We start from the raw sequence: 17834 nt of genomic DNA, 5'->3' as shown, positions 1-17834 counted from the left end.
CTCAAAAGCGGTTCTCATCCGTCGGATCGCGGGCGTCGATTCTGACGAGGGGTCATGCACCATGCCTGCAAACATGTTCACAGTTGTCATGCCGCATTATTAGCAGTCCAAACTTCCTGGCCTCTCAAACTGTTGTCTATGGAGTTCACCGGCAGTCGGTTGTGGGAGCTAATCCGCCACTCTGAAAGGCTCTTTACAAATGTTCTCTCCCCACCGTTGAGAGGAGTTTGTGGCAGTGGCCTTGCTTCTTCCCACTGGGGTGACTTTACTCCCGATAGTGCATGTACCCCGTGGTATTGCATGTCAATTGGTTTACCACGAAAGCAGATCAATAACCATTAGCCTGACATTACTATTCACCGCCCCTCCAAAAGGGCATATTGGACAAGTGTCCAATAAGTTAGTATCATAGGCAAGGGTTGCAACTTTCTACTTGCCTCACAGTGAGTTTCACCTGCCCTTTTAGCTGCTGGGCATGTGTAGGTTTGTAGCAAATCTGATCAGACTTTTACTTCTGTATGCACTCAGGATTTTCTTTCATTTCTTATATTAAGTTTGGAGGAATATAAGTGACTTTCATCTGAGATAGAGTGTACAGAATGCAATCCTCCCTTTCATGCTTGATGTCTAGGTTTTTAAGTTGCGACAAGCTCTTGGAGAGATTTAATTGTCATTGTCAGTGACAGAATTGTCATTGATCTCATGTGATAAATGTCTGTTCTTCACACTTCACATTAAAACCAAATTGTCTTGATAGGCCAGTGAAAACAGTATCTATAATAATCAACTTGGTTTCTGGAATTACTGTGTCATGCAGTGCTGTTGTTTGATATTTGATAAAACAGTATTGTATTTATTTCCTTCTTTATGGCAGTGCTGCCTACCTCTAGCAGATCTTAGCTAGACACCCATCAAAGTTTAGAAATGAGAGCCCGTCCCCTCCCCCTCTTCTCCCCTCTCCTCCCTCCCCCCTCCCCCCCCCCCCATCAATATCAACAACACATGAGATCATTAAAGGAATGTAGTGCTGCACATTTGAACTTCCCCTTGCCTTTAACCTATCTTTCAGCTCCTTTCATTTGCAGGAGCCATGAGTTGAAATGACTCTTTACCTCCACAATATTATGACAACAAGAGGTGATGAAACAAGCTGACTTTTTTTTCCACCTTTACCTGTCATTCAGACAGGTATTTGAATTGTTGACAATTTTTTGAAGGAGGAGAAAGGGAGAGAGAAAGAGGAGTGGATGAAACAGGGGAGGTGGAAGTCAGAGGAGTGCATGAGAGTTGGTTTGTCTCGAGCAGAGGGCGATAAAATTGATATTGCGAGAGATGCGCGGGGAGTGAGTAGAGAATGTCGGAGCAGAAACAAGATACAGTGGCAGAAAGATAGATCTCACTGCGCCAATGATCAAATTCGAAGATTGATTCTGGAATATTATGTGGAACTCTTTCTTCAAGTTTAGTAGAGAGGCATCAAACCGTCCAATTCAATACTTTGATAGTCTGAATGATGGAGTGTGCGATGTCGTGTGAAGTGCCTCCAAAAGGCCTTCAGAGTGCAACATTTGTGGAGGGGAGATATAATTGATGGAGATGGTCCGAAAAGACCATGGAGAAAGTGCAAGAAAATGAACACTTGATGAACTAGTTCTCGAGGATGCCCTGGTTTGATTGACGGACAGTCAGGACGCAAACTGTTGATATAATTTTGCCGAGAGCCTTCCGAGTGCTGATTCGGGACTGGCGGGCAGGGCTGTTTAATTTCTGCTCCTGCCAGTGCTGTTTTGAGAGAAAAGAAGATGAGAGAGAGGGAGAGATGGGTGGTGGTAATGATGCAGGAGATACCAAAGATGAGGATGAGATGTTGGGAGTGTGAAAGCCCATCCCTTCCCAGGGTCCCTGGAAGGAGGAATATTGTGATGATAAATCCCGCAGCGGAGAAGGAAATGTGCTGTTTTCATCATGTGCAGCAAGACTGGCCTGCTTTCCTTGTGAAAGATCTGCCTTCTCTTTGCAGATGTAATCTCTCTCTAATGAGAATGGCTCGCATTCCATCTGATAATATTTGCTTGTGCTTTTCGTGTAGTTTACATGAAATAGGGTGGGGGTTGCATTCTCCTAAAAAAGGTGACTTTTAAAGTTTTCTTTTTTTCCATTAATGGAGAAGATATGAAGATGACCACTGAATAGCTTTTTAGCTGTAGTTTTTTCCTTTACCTCAAAATTTCATGCTGCTTTTGCACATCAATCGATCTCATGATGTCAGTTGCAAATTGCATCTGCGGTAGACACTCAAGGCGATGTTCCCTTAAATGCATTCTGCCAATACCAACCAGCTCCAAAACTTCCTGAAAAAATCAATGTCAAACATTCAGCAAGAATTGGCACTCTTCTTCTGTAATCCTTATCCTCTTCCCATCATTATTACCCCCCTTCCTCCCCAATCCTCTTTAGAGCCACCTCCCTCTTGAATGCCCGAGAGCATTTCGGCAGAGCATTCTAAAGAGGAGTGTACATTATAACAGTTTGTAAGAGAGGTGACCAGTCAGAGGACACGACGGTGTGTACCGTACATCTCAACTTCTTGAAAGTGAAATTTGCAGAAATTAATGAAATTGGGAATATGGACTTGGCTGGGAAGCCCCCTCTGCACTGCCTAGCAGCAGCTCTTTCCAATCGTCGCATTCCTCTCCCAGTATTTGCAAATGTAATGTGAGTCTCTGCCGTGAGTCACGTATGAAGGCGAGTGCTCCCGACGATTTCTGCCGGCATTCACGTTTCTCTGCCCGTCGTTACCCCCCTCCATGATTTCTTATATTTCGTGTAAAGTTACACTCTGGCAAAGTGGTGTGTCAATTTACCCATCGACATGGCCTGTACATCGGTGAAGTCTGGATGAAGATTTGCCGTCCCTGTTGCATTGTCACTGCTTCCTATTCATGATGAAGTAGTGCTGCCGAGGGTATGGTTTGAAGTCTCTCATTTTCTCGTCGCAAGGTGAAAGCGCGTCAGTGCAAATAAGGAAAAGCTGTTTAAGTTTGTGACAACTTAATGACTAATCTACGCCCCCTATATGCACACACACACACACACACACGTTACACATATGATTACCAGTTCGGCAGCTAAAATCAAAGCATTTCTGATGAAATGCAATGAAATACAATGAAAATCGCAAAGGAGCAAAACATGTTTGTAAACATTTTGCTGTCGTGAACTTTGCTGAAAAAATGTTTAGCAAAGTTCTACTAATGTAATACACTTCTAACCTGCCTTAAAATGCAGAAGTGTATCATAATGAGGAATGTAATTTGGCACACTTGCAAATTGCAGTCTTGAACTATTGATATTCCTTTTTGACAATCAGATATTGGTGTGTTGTTGCCTTGGCCTCTGGTTTGTGTTTAAATCAAAATGCTACTATGTTTTATGTGGTTGCAAAAATGCATAAATGGGACTGAGCATTCATAGTAGTTGGTTGTACAAATTGCTATGCCTTTTTTTGTCGATGGATTGCTAAAAGTAACACAGATTTGCAAAATGCTGCTTGATTGTAAATAAACCCAATTGATGTGGCCAATGACTAGAGTGATTGTATTACGTAATGATGAATAATGGAATGTTTTGTAGAAACATCATGTAAGAAGTTCACAGGCTATATACATAAACCATTTTCTCTTTTAAACACTTTTCTTCTGGCATAATGTAATATGTATTTAAATAATGGGGACACTGTGGTATAGTGGAGAAGACTCTTGACTTTCAAAAGGAGATCCCAAGTTCTAGTCCTGGCTAAGTGTTTACGACTTTAGACAAGATGTGGTCTGTGAGGGCCCTTGCGACTTAGGTGTTGAAATGGGTACCTGGCAATGCTAAACACTGAAGAGGCTACCCTTGGGATGTAAAGACCATCTACATATGCGTAAGATTTCTTCTTCTTTTTTTTTTCTTTTTTTAGTCTTGTTCATGCGGGAAAATAAAGTTCCAAATGATTCTTTGTGATGGATAAGAACTACATGTACATGTACATGTGTAGTACATTGTATGTGCATGGCATGGCAAGATACAAGCAATCAAATGCTACATTCCTAGAGATAAAACAAGCAAAACTCAAGCAGAGAGAATAGGGAAATAGAGACAGACAGACAGACAGACATACAAAGAAAGAGAGAAAAAAAAAAGAGGGAGAGAGTGATCAGGATAATGTTTCAAGGAGGGAACATGAATTTGAGTAGTGAAAACATTGTTGCTCTTTAGCCAACATGGATTTGATTGGACTGACAGAGACCTGTTTATTTTGGTAATGTGCTGGAGTGTGACAGGTTGTCGGGGAGTATGTGTAAACTTGACTGCAGAACTGGTGATGGTCGTGAGAGAGGCGGGAGTAACGACGGCGGTTACATTTCGGGAGAGGAAATATTCGGAAACTGCGAGAGACAAGACAAATAGTGCCTTCAGAGGAAAGGTAATTTCAGAGTTGGTTGTAAATGTGAATGGAGTAAAATATGGCCTCTGTCTGTTCTAGAAGAAGAAAAAAATAATATGTGAGAAATGATTTTATTTGATGATTATTGGTAATTTGTTTCATCCCATTGCTGTGAACACAGAGAAGTATTTGCTCATGTGGTTGTAGTTCTCTGTCCTGCTTTCTCTCTCTCTCTCGCTCTCTCTTTCTCTCCATCTCTTTACGATTTCAGGCATTTGAGTATGTCTTGACTGTTGTTCACGTACGTTTCGAGTTTCTTATATGATTTTAACTTTATTAAGCTCTATTGAATCTGAAGTGAAAAGGTCAAATGCGGTCGCGCGTCTTCAACAAGAAGGAAAAAATGTGAAATACAGAGAAAATGTAATGTATGCATATAGATATATATTTCCAGTTCTGTTTAATTGCGATGACTCAAAACAGGAAAAGCACAGGTCACTGTGTTTTTTGGAGTATCCCGTCAAGTTTATCATCAAGCATAGTTTCATTGCTTCATTCTGCAGTGGTTTCATTTTTTTTTTTTAAATACCTGCATGTTCTGTTTCTTTCGTCACATAACGTCTCATGTTACTGTTTGCTTGTGGGAGAGCTTGAAGCTACATCAGAGCAATAAGGACAGCCAAATGTAGATTTCTGGAAAAGCGTGGAGGAAGTGTGTAAGGGAAATCTGAGCGGTTGGGTACTGATTGAAATAAACCATTGATCCGTGCAAGTGGACTGCTCGATAGAGGAAAAAACAATGCTAGAAGCTTTCCAGTAATCGCCCTGTGAGCACGGATATTGTGTTTTCTTCATCGGGAGCTGAGATTATCAACGTCCAACAGACAGAGTACAGGTGATATTGTCAATTCAACATAGTCTCTGTACTTCTTCATTTTGAATAGTGATGCTCATATATAAACAGTAGAAATGTTTGTCTTTGCTTATGTACCTGATTGATGAAATGCCACTTTGTCATCATCATCATCATCATCATCATTGTTAATATTATCATTATTATTGCACTGTATTGTACCTCGGCGAAAGTGCTATGATGAGATGATAAGTTGTACAAGCACAGTTGCTAAACTCTGTGCTGTACAGCACTTCCATCCTGAAGCAAAAGTTCCCTTATTAACAGTTTTGATTCAGTGGTCCAGATGATTTAGATGCATTAAGCATTGAAAATACGGATATCATTCTAAAAGGTATTATACATACACAGACAGCCAAAGTCTTGCAGTGAATTCACATTGGTCATGTAAATATGTTTGATGAATTCTGTGAACACCTTTGTTTCTTGGTTTTCTCTTTACAGCCATAGTTTAGATATTGGTATTTGTTTTTCAAGCAAAAACAAATACACATGTACATCTGTACATGTCTTTTTGAGCCTGGAAGGTCTTTTGAATGCTTCTAACAGCCTGTGTATGTTCAGCCTGTGCTGGTTGTCTTTTGTGTATCATATTGATAGTTTGTGTGAATGTTCTGGCCTTGTTTCAGGCAAGGGGAAGTTGTACAGTACACTTTGCATGGGTGTCCTTTTGTTGGCTTATTTTTTTTTTTTCAGGACTATTTCAGACTTTTGTTGGTGAATTTTGCAATTGCTAGTTTGTGCAAATAAGTTTGATCGCACAATTATTTCAATTTGACTATATTTCATTTCCACATTCCTTGTCAGTCATCATTTCCAGAGTGAGAGAGAGAAAGGAAGAAATGTGATGGCACGAGAATAATGATAATACAGAGGGGAGATGAGAGGCGTTGGATGGGATTGGAGTCACAATTGAAAGAAGAGAGAGGGGATAATGCATCTGCCATGGGGCTGGGGGAGGAGGCAATCTTCGGCTATTTACTCTGGACGTTACACTAGAATTCATCGTTTGATTCCTCTGACAGGAGTAATCCCCCTCACCTTGCCCCGGCACGGCACACGGGGAGTTGATGGAGGATGATGCGATCAGTTTAGGAGATGCCTTGTCAAGCAACAGCTAATGTGATGGGATTGGGGGGGGGGGGGGGGGGGGGAGGGAAGGGAAGAGCAGGGAGGTGCATGTGGGAATAGATGGGGGAATGGGGGGTAACCAGGAGTTTGTAGGAAGATTTTGGGGATGGATGTGGAAGATAGAGGGGAAAAATATGATTCTCTGGAGTGTAGACACCAGTTGCACCTCTACTTGTAGACAAGTGCATAGGCTACCCCCCTACCCCATGCACTCGTAGTACCCCCCCCCCAATCACCAAGGCTTTATTGTACAGACAATTCAATGGGCAACAGAACAACAATCCTCACACGTTCACACTTCCATTATGAGACTGCCCCTTCTTTTAACGATGACAAATGTTTCTTTTAAATATTTCTGTTTTGTAAAAGAGCACAATACATCTTGGAAATGCATTATGATATTAATATGGAATATGAAGCACAACTACTGGGGAAAGTCTGAATAGAGAATGATATAGATTTCAACACCAGAATGGTATGAATACTGTAAATACGCACTGAATGTTCTAATGAAAAATTAAAAGAAATCTGACTGAGATTGCGCATTTCACATGTTCAGCACCCGAAAGGTAATACTCTCTCTCTCTCTATCTGTAAATGAGAAATTGCAACCTGTTCAACGCTTTCAGAGGTAGAATTAGAAGCACGTGCTTTCAATGAAGATATCAAAGTTTTTATAAAGTATCAAGATCTCTCGCATTTCAATAGAATGTATCCCTATAGTTTATGCCCTTTGGAAATTTACAGCTCTTTATATCAAAGCATTTCTAAACAGTTTCTTCCTGTGTTCCTTGGATGATGAGGGTTTAACTCTCTCTAGGGCTTTTTACACTTGTAAATTTTTGCTTAGCCCCGGACCAACGGTGGGGCTAAGGGGGGGCCTTAGCCCCACCGTTGGTACGGGACTATCCTTAGCCCACTTTCTGTTTACACTCGTTTTTGCCAAAGTGGGCTAGCCCCACCGATAGTACGGTACTATCTGGCCCTGCAAAATAGCAGGGGTTAGCACCGCAATTGCGGTGCTAGCACCGCAATTGCGGTGCCAAGCAAGTGAGTGTAAACAGAACGAAAAAATAATCCTGGGCTAAGCGACGGAGACGAAGTCCGACCCTCACTGACCAATCAGAAACGAGGTAATCAAGTGCTGCCGGTGCGTGCGTGTACGTGTACAGTACACAGCGTAATTATGAATATTCATGTTGTTTGGAAAGTCCGGGGCTAAGAAATACGAGTGTAGAAAGGTCAGATTTCTCCTTAGCCCCGGACAAGAGATAGTACGGGACTAATTGGCGAGTGTAAAAAGCTGAAAAAATTGGTACGGGACTAACGATAGTCCTGGGTCAGAGAAAGTCCGGGGTTAAGAAACACAAGTGTAAAAAGCCCTTCTGTGTATGCAACATAATCTCAGTAATTCAACATATTTGCCATACAGTTGCTGTAATTTGATTATTCTATGAAGATAAAGAAAGCGAGTCAGCATGAAGTGAATTATTATTGCTAGACTGAATAAGATTGTGTGTTTGATGGCAGTGAAAAATAGGGGGTAAAATTACTGCTGTCAACACTGAATGAAAGAAAACAGCGATACCCACAAAATAACCAGCACAAAATACAAATTCTAATACAGAGCAGACCTGCTGCCCATTATGCTCACAGTGCATTAGCAAAAGTGATCCACTGACATCAAGCAGATCTAAGAGTGGATCTAAAGTTTTTTACTTTTGAGTATTTTACAACCAGAGAAGTGAAACGGACGATAAATAAAACATGTAACTCTTGAAAGATGAGAAAGGCAGCTAAAGGAAAGGAAGATTGGCTGAGGGAAAGGAAAATGGAGAAGAGAAGTGTGAAAGAGAAAGGAAGGAAAGAAAAACATAACAAAAACAGGTGACCCCCTCAAGTATGATGAGATGGCTTGACAACCAACAAAAAAAAACAAAGTGAAACAAAACAACGCAAAAAGCAAATGGTTCTTCCCCTGACCTACATACTCACCTGCTTAGTCAGGTTAGAGCATCACGATTCTACCTGGTGCCTAAATTTATCGGGATGACAGGAAAAAAAAGGTGGGGGAATCGAGGGAAAAGTCACGCTTTCCCTCCTTTGAAGGGGATGAGTAATACCTGAATTTGCATTGAAATTTTCTGAGAGCGGTCATCGTAAGCATCTAGCAGAACACCTAGGTGCAGAGCACACCTATGAGATCGTGTTACACTTCAGAATCCTCTCCTTTTCTATCTCTTTCTCTCTTTCAATCGCATCCCGCAAAGAAGATGCTTGATGGACGTAATCGTTGCACTGTTCGAGAGTTTCACCTGTGGTGGGTGTGAGAATCCTTTCAGAAATTCCCTTCTCGCCAACACAAAAGAATACAAGCAATGGCATTCTGGGAAATAGTTGACGGAGGAAAGACACACACACACAAAAGTGCCCTTAAATTCTTTCCATTATTCAATGGCAGATGTAGTAGATTACCTGTGGTTGACATCATTTAGCAAAATTTATGTTCTCTGTGATCTCTTGTGTCTAATTGGCAAATTGATCTTGTTGTTATAACCTTGTCATATCTTTCCTCTTTAGTGAATGTACAATGTAGTCATTGTCAAATCATGTTTCATTCATATAGTATCTGTGTACGTGTACGTGTACTTAGCTACAACATGAAGCACCGTCAGTGGACAAAGGGGGTGTTAAGATATCCTGGAATGTATCAGCCCTTTAATATATGACTTACCAGCAAAATTTTTTATCTGTTTTTTTTTGGGGGGGGGAGGGGTGGAGATGGGGGTCATAGCAAAACTGTTATCTGCGAGTCAGTCTGCAGAGCTACTAAAGTCTCCCTCATTCTGCAGGAGGCTTTTTGAAAACTTCAATAAATGTCCCTTCTCGTCATCTGGACAAGAGAATATAAGAATCTCCCTGATTTGAGAAATTATTTGTTTTCATTGAGATGCATGTATAACATGCCAGCATCCCCCTCCCCCACTGCTCTTTGGAATCTGCCTGATTTTGGCTGTGTTCATCTAACTCAAGAGAGAGAATCATGTTTCAAAGCGTGTTTCGAAAGGCGTTTATGAACGTGGTTTGAAACGTGATTCTTGGGGTGCCACGTTTATCTAGACATGATCTACAATCGTGATTCAAGAGACTCGCTGTGGAGCTGCTTTTTGCCTTTGGACCAGGGAAGTAGAGGTCAACTGAGGTGCTCTCTTTTTCGTAACCTATGGCACGTATTCTCCAGGATGATCTTGGCTTCTTAATTAGAGATTTAAACAGTTTCGTTTGTCTACCACCCAAAATACCTCAAATGCCTTTGCTAGGATTATGATTCTGCCTCATGAAAATTTTTTTTTTAGGTAAGCGCACCCTTTGATGGTTGGATGTTGGCAGCCCTGCTGTCTGTCATCCCTCCGTGTAATGACAAACAACCACAAAAATGTGTGTGCGTGCATAGATATTGCTGTAAAGCACGTTTTTATAATTGAAAGTTAGCAACAGTAAAATACTGTACATTATGGTCTGTATTCCACAGAACTTGTTTCATGAAAGATTATCATTAGCAGCAGATATCGCAGTAAAGAATCATGTAATGGATGTATTCAGTTCTGGCATTTTCATACATCGGTACAACACTTTACAAGTTTGGAGCTGATAAAGGAACCTTCCATCTTCAAGGCATGAGAAAGATGCCTGCCCTTAGCTTCCAATTCTTAGAATCGTAAAAGTGAGGTCACCACAGAGTCGTTATTTACAACATATTGCATCCTGCACACAACGTAGAATATTTCTCATACAAACTGGGCAAGTGATACTGAATGCCCCCTGCAAAAAGCAGTTGGTGCAATCTTGGCTGGGCGTACCAATATGGCTGCTTTTTAAATGGCCTTTTTTTTAACACTCTGGTCCTTGTGCCATCTGCTTCCCCCCACATGATTTCAGCTTACAGAGTTCAGCTCTGCCAAGAGGCATCGCATGGACAATGATTAGTTTACTTGTGGGAAACGTAGCCCTCACAAAAAGAAAAAAAAAAGGAGGATATAAGGGAAAAAATGTCTGGCATTGTTGATGCTGGGAATGCAGTTTCTACTTCATACATCGTTGCATAAGCAACGATCTCCTCGCGACACATAAATCTAGCAGTATGGTTGAATGAGCGTTTTGTAGCTCTCTCATATTGAGCTGTCAGACGCAATTGCCAGCTCAACGAAGCTCCGCATTCATTGAGGGCAATAACAAGGAGTGCCCATGTTACGGTCAAAGTGTGTTATCAACCCTGACTACTGAACAATGAAGAGCTGACACTTGCCAGGTGTCATAAATGTACTTGGTACAGCCATCCTATACATGTCATTGTCTGTTACTTTCAGTTGACAGTATAGGACTAAGCATTGGGAACAAAAGGTGACATGTAACCACCCCCCCCCCCCCCATTTATCAAAAAAGGCATTCAAGTTAGGTGCAAAAATCAGCATAAATGTTAGAATTATCAGCTGCCTTGTAGAAGTATTTTTGTCCTGAATATTAAAAAAAAAAATGTATTAGGCATCTTTTTCATAATTTAGCTTGATGTGAGATGAAATGTGGTGTTATGCAAGTGAACCAAACTTACAGTACTATTTTATAAATTATTCGAAAAAAAAGTGCATGGTCCAGCAAAGCAGGTTGGTGATGGTAGCAAACACTGACACTAGTAGCAACCAGTATCTTGTGCAAAGATGGAAACACACAACACACACACACACACACACACACACACACACACACACACACACACACACACACACATTTTTCTCTGGGAGGAAGTGTGTGTAATACACAGATCCTGTGTCATATAGGCCTATATAATGCACCAAGGGAAATATACAGCCAAAGATTCTTTGTATGATGATGATGTCTGTTCTTGAGTGTCTGCACTAGGCCTGATAAGATGTTGTATTTTATAGCCAGTGGATATTCAAACTGTTGGACATTTCTGAATGTATGATGTCACTCTATTGTCCACTAGTCTGTTTTGCTTGTCATTCTTCTTGTGTTATTTTTTTTTATTTTTTATTTTTTGTACAGTAGGTCTGTCAGGGGTAACCTCCCCTTTAACGCTTTGATGGAAACAAATGAGGAGCATCCATATTACAATCGATGTGTAATTTCATCTATGGCTGCAGACAATTTTGCGGCTGGTGTACATCAGGTGGCCAATATGTACTCCTACTGTACTGTATGCTACGTTCAGTTCTACATTGAAGTGGAATCGAAATAGTCATACTCTGAAAGATGAATACTGTGGTATATATGATGTAGTGATACAGCTTTGTGTGTTGAAACTGACTTGCAAATGGGGGTTGTTGAATAGCACAGGGTGCATAGCATTGTAGTTTGACAATGATATAATGCATGGAGAAGAATGCCGAAGCAGATGACATGGAGTTAATGATAGTGAAACTTACGATGTAAGATTATACACACATATCGTCGCTGGGGTGACAAGACCTCGTATCTACAAAATGTCAAATGTTCAGGAGAGCCAAAATAACATGGTGGCCAAAGCACTATGGTGAATGGGATAGCCTTTCCTTTGACACGCTGTGGTGGCTTCATTTTTGGGGTTAAGACAGATGGGATTTGGACAGGACATCACTCAACTAATTATTTGACCATTAATCCAAAAAAAGGTCATTTTCACCAAATTTGCAGATACAAGGTCTTGTCACCCCAGCGACAATATGGAATGTGGAATCCAGTCTGCATATGACTGTACCTATGAAGTATAAAGATGCAGGTACATGCCGGTATAGGAAAGCCTGCATAAGTAATTTAGGATTCCATCAAAGATTTGATGATGCTTCTATTTTTCCGGAGAACAGATCTAGAGTGTACAGTAGCATCCCATTGCATTTTTTTTTTTTTTTTTTTTACACAGGAAAAGGAGACTGAGATATATAGAGAGATAGAGAGAGAGAGAGAGCAGAGATTTATAGATGAGCTTGAATGAGAGGAAACATGCAGTTGAATTACATTTGTAGAGCTCTCTTTCAGAGATAGCCTGGCAAAGAAGCGAGTGATGGCTCAGGGGCTGCAACTTATCATCTTTGTGAATGAATGGATGCATTTTCCTGACAGTAAACGGCCCTCTGTCTGTTTAAGAAGAAAAAAAAAGAGAGACAGAGAATGCCAGCATTTTCCCGCGCACATTTGCATGCACATGTGGAGCTTTTAAACAGCATTGAATTTATGTATGAATTACTCATCGTTTGGAATTGACTCGCAAGTGGAGTGGTTGAATGCTATTAAAGCGCGGGGCTTGCGCATATTTCGGTCAGTTCCTGGCAAGACTTTTGTAGAGTTCACTTCCACAATTCCTCCCCCCGATCATCTCTACTGCTCAGAGGAAGATAGCGAGGAAGACGACTATATAGCGAAGACGCTCTGCACTCGGAGGCCATGTAATGGAATAAAGATACTTGCTCAACAGTACGGGATCTCAGTGTCACTACTGGACTTTGGCGTGGACCCAAACTGATAATTTCTGTGTGACGGCTGGGTATAAAAAGCATACACAAAAAATCTCAACATCAAGATGGCTTACCACTACATGCGATACTATGAAGGTATGGAACACTACTGTCAATGTCGCTGTTTTGTAGGTATTGCCATCCCCCCACCACCACCCCATGCAGGTAGTCTATACCCATTTATTGTGTTAAATTGATTTCATGTGCTCTTCAACAGGTGTGTTTATTAACCATAACTTACAAATTCATACTAGCTACTCAATAAAAAAGTGCAGTAAATAGAAAATGGAAGAGTAATAATGTTGATTACCTTTATTCAGATGTGCTTCAATTATACATTCAGAGAGTATGTAAGATGACTTTCATCCAGCAATATACCTCTAGAGGGCTGCAGTGGTTTGTTTTTGTTTGTGAGAAGGAGTTGTGAACCTGCCGTCAAAAAAAAATTAGAGCAGGCGAAACCATGCATCAGATTTCGCTACGAGTCGTCTTGTTTTGGTGGAACATTTGACGCCTTTGACTGCCTGGCCGAAGCAATACCACATGAACCTGTGTTGGGCTGCCTTTCTGGGACCCTCTGTGGTATCATGACACTGTTATTCTAGTTCAGGAGGGTACAATCCTACTTTCTTACTCGCCCTGCTTTGAGCGCGAAGGAAGCGAAAGAGTTTGTATCGGTGAATCCAATCGTTGATTTGTTACGTGCGCAGACTGCATTGGAAGTGTGGCCTTTTGCTGTGCCTGTGTGGCGGATCAATTCTTAATCTCGAGACTTTGTAATCGATGAGGATTTTTTTTCCCCCTGTCTCTCTTTTTTTTTTTCTGTGTGACATGCATCCAACCCGGTTGTACGCTGCCGTATTTTCTCATTTGGACTAATGTATTCGTGGAGTTTCTCACTCCGAAACATGTCGGTGATTGAAACATCAAGTTTGCAATTGAAGCCTTTGTTGGCTGGCATGCGTTTGACACCTTGCAGGTTTCGGAGGCTAGAAGTGAGTGTTGGAAGCTCGTATTTTCATCCTCCAAGAAAAAAGATGGCGGTATTTGTAGAAAGGTTGCGGGTATGGCATATGACTGCATCTAGTCAAACAGTTCAAATCTGTAATTAACATTGAGAGAGAGAGAGCGAGACAGACAGACAGACAGACAGACAGACAGACAGATGGACAGAAGGAATATAGGGAGAGATACAATTGGATGTATCATTGTGATAACCAAAGAGTTTTACTGATAAAGCATGACATCAGTACAACTGTATTACGTTATATGGGCTAGGCATTTTAATGAACTTTTTGCTACGATACAAAGACGGATTACCTTATTTTATGCCCATATTTACACAACTTTCATTCATATTACATTAATGCTGATCACTGATCATTTTGTCAAAGTCAGTGTGAAATAGTGGTGTCGATTACTCATTAACCTTTTCTTCATTTTTCTCCACATTTCTGCCTCTGTACAGTACTAGCAACCGAAATGATGTACTGCTACTGTGACGAGCACTGTCCAGAGACGACCAGGAACAACACCTGCTACCCCAGCCCAGGGGGGTGGTGCTTTGCCCAAATTCAGGCGGGAGAGGATGGAGTACAACATGAGACACCTATCAGGTATGGCGACATTCGACAGGTGGATTTCTGGATATTGCTGCAATGGCAGCCCGCTATTCTTCTGATTTTTTTTAAATATTGTAATATTCAATCAAGTTTTATTCATTCATTCGCTGATTCATCTACTTGTCTGCTTGATAGTTTAGTTGCATATTTGATTGATAAATTGTTTGCATAAAATCATCAATCTATGGGTAGATATATGTATATGTGGCTAGCAAATGTTAAAATTGGATCTCTATGTGCCTAAAAAGACAGATGTAGCTTACAAGAATAATGGCATATTGTTTGTCAGTGCTTCAGTTCTCAAAGTTATCTATTCATTCAATTTATTTTTATCATCATCACTATCATTTCTCTTTGTTTTCATTTTACATTATTGTCATTATTGTGCAAATGGTCTCTACTCCTTTCAGCATCGGCATTCAGCCGTTAGTCATCGAAACCAGGTTCACCTCTGTTTTAGGAATGAGACTGATGAAGACACTTATTTTTTTATAGTGGCAGCTAGATGCCATGGTTAGGGTTGACACGCCATGCCATCATGGCTACTTTATACAGCATAATCATTTCCTGTGATAGCTCTGCTCTTTTTGTTTGTTGGAGAAGAGATCATGTGAAGGTCAAAAGGAGTTCACAGTCCCAAGGTGGGTGGGGAGAAAATGGCTTTCACACCTTTGCTGATGGACCCAAAAGGATGGACAGTCTTGCTTTAAAGGGACTGTACAGTACTGGTTGGGGTGGGGACTCATGTTTTGAACATTCTTAAGTGAGATAATGAAAAACCTCATATGAATTATGAAAGAGCATGTAATTTTAAGAAGGATTCAGCGTTTATTTGATGAAAATTGGTTTTCAAATGGCTGAGATATCCAAAAAAGTGCTAATAATAAAAGACGACATGCCCCAACTTTATTAGTATCTCTTTGTTTCACCTTGTTTTTGGATAGCTCAGCCATTTCAAAATCGATTTTCATCAAATAAACTTTTGATGCCCCATAGAATTGCATGCTCCTTGACATCTCATAGAGTGGTTTCTGAATATCTCGCAAAACGTTAAAAGCTAAATCCTCACCTCGACCAGAACTGTACACACCCTTTAAGGAGAGCATGCCAAGATTTCCTTTGTTGTGTTTGTGATCCTCAAAGACAGCAGGGGGAAAGCTCGTCCACCTCAATTCGAAATTGGAAGAAGGATGAGCTGTGCCTGGTATTTCATGGCCGGTGCCCTGCAGATCTTTGGGGAGGCACGTAGACACGCAAAGTCTGCGAGGGGTGGAGATGGGAGAGAGGGGGTTGGATTTTAGGGGGACTGAAGCGTGTGATATTTTGATTGCCAGCAAAGGGTGCTTAAAGAGGCATTCAGCGCTTCGGCCCCGTGGTCCCTATTACGAACTTGTAGGCTGTCCAACGAAAACAAGGTCTCGGCCCGGGAATGTTGGGAGAACGTCTCAGACGATGGCGTCAGGGGCAGCAGATTATCCGGGAGTGAGGCAGGTCTTGGGGCAGCACCTCCAGTTCCCAAATAATATCTCTAGGTTCTGCCAATCTATATTAAAAGTTGGGCCAACTCTAGGAAGAGGGAAGTCAATGTACATGCACATATAAATAATGTTTCTCTGAAGAAGAGAAAGAGAGAGCATCTATGATAAAGGGAGAGAGGAGCTAAGAACAGTTATATTAAAGGACAAGTCCACCTTCATATACATAAGGATTGAGAGAATGCAGCAATATTAGTAGAACACATCAGTGAAAGTTTGAGGAAAATTGGACAATCCGTTCAAAAGTTACGAATATTTTAAGTATCTGCCCAGTCATTGCTGGAAGAGAAGACTACTACAGTGTATGATGTCACATGTGTACAACTATATAAGGAAAATAAAAAGAGAATTTCACAAAACTTCAAAAGTACATGTTTCTTCGACTTCCTACTGATGCAGGGTGGTCCACAACTTGAAATTTTAGCATGTTGCAGGGGGAAAAAGTGATCTTGCGCGGGAAAGTATGTGCGCGAAGCGCACATCACGAGCGCGAAGCGCGAAGTCCCTTGCGGCCGGGGTCCAGGGCCCGCTTAAGGGCCCTGGAAGCTCTGGGGTTCTAGATGCTCTCTGGTGCTATCTTAGCCTTATTTTGAACACTTTGATCACCATGATCACTCTGCAATGCCAGGATAAAAATCATTAATATTTGAAAAATTATGTTAGTTGTTTGATTATGACATAAGATTTTTAATCGTCCTACTCCTTACTCATAAGACCTTTTGAATATATTTTAAATAGATATACTCCTCAATGGGGATGCTATGATAAATGACAAGGACATCTTGAACTTGTACTACAGTACAGCACACTGACTGTTTTTAATATTATTTACTTTCAGTTTCACATTGAAATGCCAAGATAACTGTGTACTCACAAAGTAGATGAGATGAGTGTAGAAAAGTGAGAACTGCACTTTTGCAGCCTACTGGTAAACAGACGTTTAGTTAAACTTGAATGACATTTAACAAAAACTCAGATCTGGGTAATTCTATCAATAAGCCTTTCATCAATATTTCACTTAATTTTCTTTCTTGAAAGGTGTACATTATGTCAGAGAGAAATTACATTTCCTACGTACAGAGCTGCCAACCTTTGGAAGCACAAATTAGTACTCAGCAGCTCCAAAATTCGTATTTTTCCACCAGAATTCGTATTTTCTCAATCTCCCTTTTTTTTTTTTTTTTTTTTTTTTTTTTTGCTATTTTGAATTAAACTCGTCGACTTATGAGGCCTACAGGCTCTAAACATAACGTTATGACACATGCCGAAGCATCGAGCTGGTCACCAGCACGATAAAGATGCCAGCGTTGATTGATTGCTTTCTCGCAATGAATGTGTTGTGTACAAGTGCAAGTATGTACAACATGTACCTCCAAAAACTTGCTGGGCTGATTATGGAAGCTTCCACTTCGATAGCAGGGGACGGGGAATGCTTTCATCTTCTCAAAAGAGCTTCTGTGTGAGCGGATGCAAAACTCTGTTCTGTGTTTCCAATTATTGTTTACTATCTAAACATAATCATGCGTTGTTTTCAGGCTTTTTTATTTTATTGGATTTCAAATATCAGTATTTTCCGAAGTATTCCAATTCCTTTTCCCCTGACTGGAATCAGAAATTCTGCTATAACGATGATCGCAAAATGCCGCGCTGTGTGTGGAAGCGCCGATGCAAACACGTGGCTTCACTTTCAAGTTT

General features: G+C 40.9%; 1 protein-coding gene across 1 annotated transcript in view; it reads left to right on the top strand.

Moving 5' to 3' along the window:
- LOC139720718 (bone morphogenetic protein receptor type-1B-like) overlaps positions 1-17834 on the top strand; it is a 90617-nt gene that overhangs the window by 41376 nt on the left and 31407 nt on the right. Inside the window, exon 2 of the mRNA XM_071632073.1 lies at positions 14451-14598. Coding sequence (XP_071488174.1) covers positions 14451-14598 — 148 coding nt within the window. The remainder of the gene's footprint in view (positions 1-14450; positions 14599-17834) is intronic.

The sequence above is a fragment of the Diadema antillarum genome, unplaced genomic scaffold (assembly GCF_040938485.1).
Source record: "Diadema antillarum isolate AM-2024a unplaced genomic scaffold, OU_Dant_1.0 scf00000132, whole genome shotgun sequence".
NCBI lineage: Eukaryota > Metazoa > Echinodermata > Echinoidea > Diadematoida > Diadematidae > Diadema > Diadema antillarum.
The sequence above is the reverse complement of the archived record's forward strand: the minus strand, read 5'-3'. Positions and strand labels throughout refer to the sequence as shown.